The 7,565-nt window shown below is 41.3% G+C and overlaps 2 protein-coding genes across 2 annotated transcripts; one reads left to right on the top strand and one right to left on the bottom strand.

Moving 5' to 3' along the window:
• The first annotated feature begins 1,004 nt into the window (after positions 1-1,004).
• Positions 1,005-3,901, top strand: LOC133916149 (uncharacterized). The gene is made up of 7 exons (XM_062359681.1): positions 1,005-1,284; positions 2,518-2,566; positions 2,644-2,746; positions 2,845-2,940; positions 3,034-3,108; positions 3,218-3,287; positions 3,630-3,901. The coding sequence occupies exons 1-7, from the start codon at positions 1,042-1,044 to the stop codon at positions 3,711-3,713; spliced, it is 720 nt and encodes a 239-aa protein (XP_062215665.1). The 5' UTR covers positions 1,005-1,041; the 3' UTR covers positions 3,714-3,901.
• Positions 3,902-4,793: 892 nt separating this feature from the next.
• On the bottom strand, positions 4,794-7,073 carry LOC133916148 (reticulon-like protein B16). The gene is made up of 5 exons (XM_062359680.1): positions 6,775-7,073; positions 5,666-5,846; positions 5,435-5,576; positions 5,288-5,357; positions 4,794-5,166 (listed from the first exon to the last, which is right to left on the bottom strand). The coding sequence occupies exons 1-5, from the start codon at positions 6,890-6,892 to the stop codon at positions 5,000-5,002; spliced, it is 678 nt and encodes a 225-aa protein (XP_062215664.1). The 5' UTR covers positions 6,893-7,073; the 3' UTR covers positions 4,794-4,999.
• Between the last annotated feature and the right edge of the window lie 492 nt (positions 7,074-7,565).

Here is a 7,565-nt window from a genome sequence, read left to right as displayed (position 1 = left end):
CCTAGTTTAATTGAATTGGATCGTGTATTTCATGATTTCTTAGCACAGCATGCACAATTTAGATGTAGCACAAGCGGTGTCTCTTGACCTCCCGGAAAGACACTGTTCATTGGTTTGCAAATGAGAATTTTGGGTTCATTCCTTGAAAACGTTGGACACCATGTGTTTTTAACATATTTGCCCAATCACCTTAATTGGAGATGAGTATATGAGTGATGGCCTTATTTGCTACCAGCAACTGCACACGTGTTTCACACATGTAGAATCAATCTGGGATATAGCAATCTAAAGAAGTTTTGGAAATAGAGTGACAAAAGGAAATAGAGAACACTGCAACCAAGGAAGGTGATCAAAGATAATGCGTGTGGAGTATGTTGATCGTTAATCGGTATTGATTATGCCTTTTCATATTATAGGAGAGGGGAGGAGACAGGGTACAACTTTATTTGTGAATCATTTAATCGTGTAAGATATATGATGAAAATCATTCAGATCTACTACAACTCATCCATTTTATAGGAGTATAGATATAGAGGAACGAGAAATGAAGAAATTTACAAATGGTGCATTGCGGTTCCTTGTTTCATGAACTTGAAAGAACATAAATACTAGAAAGCAAAGTATTACTTCCATTTGACCCTTCCAGTTCATTTTCTAAGTTTGGAAATGTTGAGTCATGTTTTATCCTTTTTTATATGCCATCAAGGATGGATTTTTTTGTTAATGATGACCATGTGTGAGTATGAGTATGATTATGAATCCAATTGCTTTGTTTCTTCAAGATTTAGTGGATCTACTTACGTCAAGTGTTTGAAGTGAGATGTCACTGAGGGTGTGTGCTCAGACTGACAAAGCTCAAAACGGGCCTAGGAAAGGCCCAGTTAGCGAAACGGACCCAAATGGCTCATTATAGAGGCCTGGCACAGGCTAGCTCACCAACACGGGCCTTGCCAGGTTCAGTACTACCAGCTCCCAAGTCTCAAAACGCGGCCGGCATGCGCGTGCCACTCGCGCAGTCCCACTAGTAAGCCCCAAACCGAAATGTCGTGTACGGCCACTAGATTTTTCCTGACGCGGTCGCTGTTCCCACTCCCCCTCCCCAAGTTGCAGCGGCGGCGGCGGCTGGGGCCTAGCATTTGCGCGACGAGGGCCATCGCCATGTCGGCCTCGGGGCTCGGCGGCGGCGAGGCGTTCCGGCTCTCGGCCGCGCCGGGGGCCGGCGCGCTGAAGCTGCACAAGGGCGACATCACCCTCTGGTCCGTCGACGGCGCCACCGACGCCATCGTACGCTCCGTCCTGTTCTGTTTGTTTCTTTCCTTTTTGCGGTTAGGGCGCGGTCCCATACGTGTTTCAGTGTTTGGATCGGTGAGTTGAGCAGGGTTTGCTGCTACAGCTCTTTTCTGAATAGATCGGCCGTAATGATTCTGTCGTGGGAGGCCATCTTGATCTCCGAATTCGGCGTAGAAATTTCAGTTATCAATTATTTATGGGGATGAATGGAACCTAGTGGTTAGATACAGTTCCAGTTTTTTTTAATCCGCATCACTTGCTTCAGCAAATGAGGGATTGCATCATGTTTGGACATATATTGTAGAGTATTACGATGCTGTCCACTTACTAACTTTAGCTTGGTGGGAGGCCTGTGATCTGCAATGGCCCAACATTTCTTGCTGCAGCCTAGCTTCTGAACTTGTTGGCCAGAAGGAGAAAACTTTCAAGGTGGCACTTTGTTTAATTCTGGTGTGTTGCCTGGTCCCCTTAGAAGATGTTGCTCAAGAATTCTGAAGCAAGTTTCCATGTGATCATGAGGTTACCTGGATGGAATCGGATGGAAATTCGAAGCCTCCAAAGCTAAATTTAAGCTTGATGAAAGATGTAGTTCTTCTGCAAGAATATCCAATTTTGAATTATAAAAAGAAAATATAGGTTGATTAGCTATCCTCTTATGGGAGGACTGATCCTAGACGGTTCGCAAGAGGCTACAATGTTTGCGCCTCCCACCTGAGCTCAATCCTAGATATTGACCCGGTGTGCTTCATGGGTGCACGTTATGTGGGAAAGCGAATTCTTGTGCTCTGTGAGGCATTGGAGTCTCCAGGAAGTCCTTGGTGTGTGTTTTGGACTCGCACGTGCCCGTGTGTGCATGTGGCACAGGTGCATGTGTGTGCAGGGTGGAAGTCACAGGTCTGAGTCTGCCTTGTACTCCTAGAAAATTCTATCGTCACCTATGGTGCGATGAGGTTCAAGGGCTACATACTGTTAGGCATGGAGATTTTGTGTGCTATCACCTCTTTTAGGAGTACAATATGGTGGATAATTTCAATTTTTCTATTATTATTAAGCTCTTTTTTTTTTCTTATGTGGTTCTACTTCTAACAGTGCTTTTGTTACATTGGTGCATGGTGTGCTGCTCTTTTGTGTTTTCCTTTTTGAAGAAAAATGTTCTTTAACTTTTTTAAAGAGATATGCTCTGTATGTGATATTTTGGCGAGGAAGATGACTGGCATTCATTGGCAGGTCAATGCTGCTAATGAACAGATGCTGGGAGGTGGAGGTGTTGATGGAGGTAACAAGTAATAGCATGCTTTCTGACTCAATCACCATTGATGGGCTAACTCATGTGACTTAAAACCCCTATCTCAGCTATACATCGAGCTGCTGGACCAGAACTAGTACAAGCGTGCCGCGAAGTTCCAGAGGTCAAACCTGGAGTTCGTTGCCCCACTGGAGAAGCTAGGATTACTCCGTCTGTACCTTCTCTGATTCATTTTGATCATTTGATAACAATCAGAATGCTCCCTTCTAAATTTATGTGTCCCTTCAACCGATATTAAATGTGAGCAGAGCTTTCAAGCTTCCTGTGTCCCGAGTGATTCACACTGTTGGGCCGATATATGATATGGACAAGCATCCTGAGGTGTCATTGAAAAAGGCATACGAGTAAGTCCTCCTGTTTAATGTTTATTGAAAGAAAGGCTGTGGTGGCTGCTGAATCAGGAATAATCTATCCTGAACTGCATGTGCTAATTGCAGAAATAGCTTGAAGCTTGCTAAAGAGAATGCCATTCAGTACATTGCATTCCCTGCTATATCTTGCGGTGTTTATCAGTATGTGCCAAGTGTCATTTCTTATTCATCTTCCTACCTTCCATGTATATAAGTCCTTTCTGTTGCATTATCTAATTTGTATAGTTTAACTTGACTTGTTCTTATACAGTTATCCTCCCAAGGAAGCATCGGAAATAGCTGTTGCAACTGCACAACAATTTTTGGAGGATATTAAAGAGGTTAGCAGGAGTTCTATTTGTAAACTTTTCAGTCCTAGACTAATACGGTACTTGGAGTTCGTAGTCGAACACTGAAACTTCATTTCCACACCAAAATACAGGAACAAGCCATCCCAATAATTTAATTGAATTTGCATTGCCACAACTAGTACAGACTTTAAGTGTTTGAAAACTTGACAGACCACCATGATGATACTTGTAAACATTTAGATGGTTCCTTTATTTGGGATTCAGTGCTTCACTAGGTTGACCAGTTTAGACATGAAATTAGTTGTCATTTTTGCATGTTTTAATGAATTTATCTTGATTAAACATATAACTCACTATTATTTTTTTATACAGGTGCATTTTGTTCTTTTTTCAGATGATCTCTACAATGTTTGGCGTGAGACTGCCCAGGAGATGGTATCACAATTTGGTAAATGAATAGTCTTGTGGTTTCTGATGCCACTGTAGTCTTGTAGTCTCTGTTCGCCATGATATATTTCAACATGTGTGTGTATGACCGAGGCCTGGGTGAACATTTGATGAGTGTATTGAATGACATTTTAATGTCAACTACACCTTTCGCTTGTAGTATATTTTCCTATGAAATAAGGTTTGGTGACCTAGAAGCTCTCTGCAATTGTTAATAATTTATTTCCCTTTGAAAATTGTTAATCATTTTATTTGATAATACTGTTCGAATCAGCCTCCGTGCAAATAAAAGCAAGGGTAAGGCTGCCTAGAAAATTCCCTTCCCTAGGCCCCACAATGTGTTGAGTATAGCACGGGGTACTTAGCGCCTGCTTAGATTGCAATTATATTTGCCACGTTTAAGCTTAGCTAAGTATGACTTGATTTAAAAAGTGTAGCTAATAATTCTTAGCCACAGGAGTGGTAAAATTAGTTAAAAAATTGAATATATGACGCGTGAGTCGAAGGATTAACAAAGTGTGGCTTGTTATAATTATAATAGTTAACCAAACAGTTGGTTAAAAATTTATAGTATAACTAATGTTAGACGTGGCAAGGTTAGTGACTAATCTTAAACGTGGTAAGGTTAGGCTTAAACCAAATATGACCTTACTTTTTATTTGATAATACTGAAGGACAAAGATTAGCTCTCTGTAAGTTTGAAAAGAGGGGTCCAGAAATTAAATATATGAAAATGATGCCAATTCCGCGGGCATATCCAGTTTGGCGTGTCTTTACAGCTTGTTAAATTGTAGACGTATAAGTATGTTTAACTTTGTTAACAAGCTTGCTTCAACACGAGCTGAATGGTTCATTGGAGACGCCTGATAATGAATCTAAATTATAAAACAAAACGTAGTAATGATAGCACCTACAGCACACATTCATTGTGTCAGATGGCATAAGATTGAATGCACTTGTGAACCAGATTTACCGTTCCCATTGTCGCTAGTCGGTACTGTACCATCTGATACAAAGCACGTTATTTCACATCTCCAATTGCTGGGTATTGTTTTAACAATTAGTACAATTAGTACCTTAGCCAACTCAGAAATCTGTACGCAGGTGTGCAATTTTCTGCATATCTTAACGTTTCAAGCCTTACTGCCCAAGAGTACATTGCAACGCTATCTACAGCAGGTCTCTTCTTTTTTCCCCAACTTTTCCTAAATCCCTAATTTCATGTCGCGTACGTTGTAAGAATACAGGTACAAAAATTACTTGTGTAGAGTCCCAAACTCACGTTTTCAACCAAATCACTCGTCTTTGTCTATGATAAAGCTTCTCGGAAGTCTACTGATCACATTTTCGTCAACTATTCTGTAATGCCTCGATATATTCCGGTGGACCATCCCGGCATACCTATCGACGTGCCGCTGATATTTATTGTATAATGCAGGTATTGTGACCAAAGCAATGGTTCCTGTCATGCATACGCAGTAAAATTAGCACTAAGATTCAGGCAAAAGATGTAGCATAGACAAACAGAAATAAGATTCTGCCTGCCCCTTGGTTCCTGTCAGTATGATGTGTACAGAACGTACCTATATAAGCAAGAGTGATAGAAGAGCAGAAATTGCCAATGACGGATAACAGCCAAAGGACAAGTACAACCTGTAAAGAATTTTCCTTATGAGAACCGCAGGAATAGCACATAATCAACAAACAGAAATACTGGCATGATAGCTAACCTGGAAAAAGAGCCGGAAATCCTTGCCGAGAGTAATATCATGTGCGATCATCAGCATGTTGTTGACTTTAACACGGAATGAAGCTGCGGCATTGCTAACCATCTCCTCTGATAAAACTAACTCAGGTAGCGGCCTAGGTTGCCTGCCAATAATTAAACGGTAAGAAGAACAAAGGTAGCCAATTCTATCCAAATTTGAAACAGAATGGAAGGAAGGCTTCAGGTTGCATACTTATTTAGCAATCCAGCTATTTTAACCCGTATGAACTGCACAACTATCAAAATGAGCAATACATCACAGCAGATAGTCAAGAATGACAGTCCAGACTTCTCGAACAACAACCATGCCACAGTAGCACCAAATATAACTCCAAATGTAACACGCCCACGCCTCCATAAGATGATATCGGCAGCTGAAAGATAGGAATTATCATTAGAATGAATAAAAAATAGCTGACCAGCTGCACTTTGGGAAATAAAAGTAGCAGAACCATCACATTTGCAAGCTTCAAACAGAAATCAACTAATAGCATGTACGTCATCATTCATTGACCTACATTTCACAGTTCTCCATTAATTATTGCTTACTTTAATTTGTGCTACTAGCATGACCCTTCCAATTGAATGCAAGGTTCTCCTTGAGAACCCCCAATAACCGGAAGGTCTTCTTCAATGTTTTCATTATAAAGGCTATCCCCATTCCTACAAGAAAGGAAAGGTTGGCCAAATCTAGAACATCTATAGTGATAACCAAAGGCGAATCGTCACGCAGAAGAAAAATATGAAATACCAATGATAAAAAATATAACAATACTTTGTAGTCCAAGGATACCAAACACAATACTTTAGATTAAATGACAAGTCCCCCGCTTGAATGGTTTGGTACTAACATATTGCAGCAATTAAGTATCAAAGAGGGAAAACTTAACACTCAAATTATTGATTTTATTTGGCCTTAGTTTCAAGTCTGATTTGCTACGGCAGCTATTTCAAGCATGATTGATTTCATACGGATCAACTAGAACCCAACCAAAACAACGCACAACAATCTCAATTCTCTATGTGCATGCACACCAAGGCTTCATAGAGCAGCTTCCCTAAACTCCAAGCACATCCTTGTTTCCACTTGAACATTACCCTTGCAAATCCAAAACCTAAATAGCCACCGTTTCTAAGTCCAACGACTGCTCCAAGCCAAAACGCCGAGCCTCGAGGCAGCAAATAGGACATCCGTACTTCGCGAGACACATCACATTCGCGCTACTAATCACACGACTGTAATAGCAGGAAGCAGAATCTAGCGCGCCCCGGGGTTCTTGGTGTTCGGGTAGAAGAGCGGACCTTTCCCGCCACCGGAGATCTGATGGACGGAGAGCCGATAACCGCCGCCGGAGCTGCAGGGGTCGGCGGCGCCCTCGATCCCGCCGTTCGCGGCCTCCGCCCTGCCGGCAGCGTCCATGCGGGAGTCCTTGTCTCGCGGCGGGATCGGAGGCAGTCGAGGCCCGAAGGAATACTCCGGAGAGGCGGGGAAGAAGAGGAGGGAAGGGTGGGGGAGGCGGTTTGCTCTTCTTCCACGACGCGGCAGCGGCGGTACGGTAGGACCGAAGCCGAAGGTCAGCACGAGGAAGCCGCCTTTCTCTATTTTTATTCCGTGTCTTCTAGTCAATCAAGTTGGTTTTGTACCTATCAAAAGAAATGTTAGTTTTGTGATGATTTTTTTCTTTTACGAGAGTACAAGCTGGGCACTCAAACACACTTACGCACACACAATATACTCTTATGAGTATGTTCTAATATACATCTAAATATATGGATATGTTTTAACACATTTCTAAATAAGATTAAAAATACATCCACATGTATCATAACATACTCTCATAAGTATATTATAACACATGTCTAACTAAAATCAAAAAATACATCAATGTATGCATGTAATACCACTCTTAGGAATTAATCAGACTCGCCTTGATAAACAAGTTCTACCATAAAAACTCTAACCACATTTCACATTGTTATCCATATTTTAATACGTTCTTCTATGTGTGTTTACCATTATAATATAAATTGCATACAGATCGAATAGTCCTCTTTTCATATTGTTATCCATATTTTAATACAAATTCAAATAT

The sequence above is a fragment of the Phragmites australis genome, chromosome 4 (genome assembly GCF_958298935.1).
Source record: "Phragmites australis chromosome 4, lpPhrAust1.1, whole genome shotgun sequence".
Classification (NCBI taxonomy): Eukaryota; Viridiplantae; Streptophyta; class Magnoliopsida; order Poales; family Poaceae; genus Phragmites; species Phragmites australis.
This window is presented reverse-complemented; position numbering and strand designations above follow the sequence as displayed.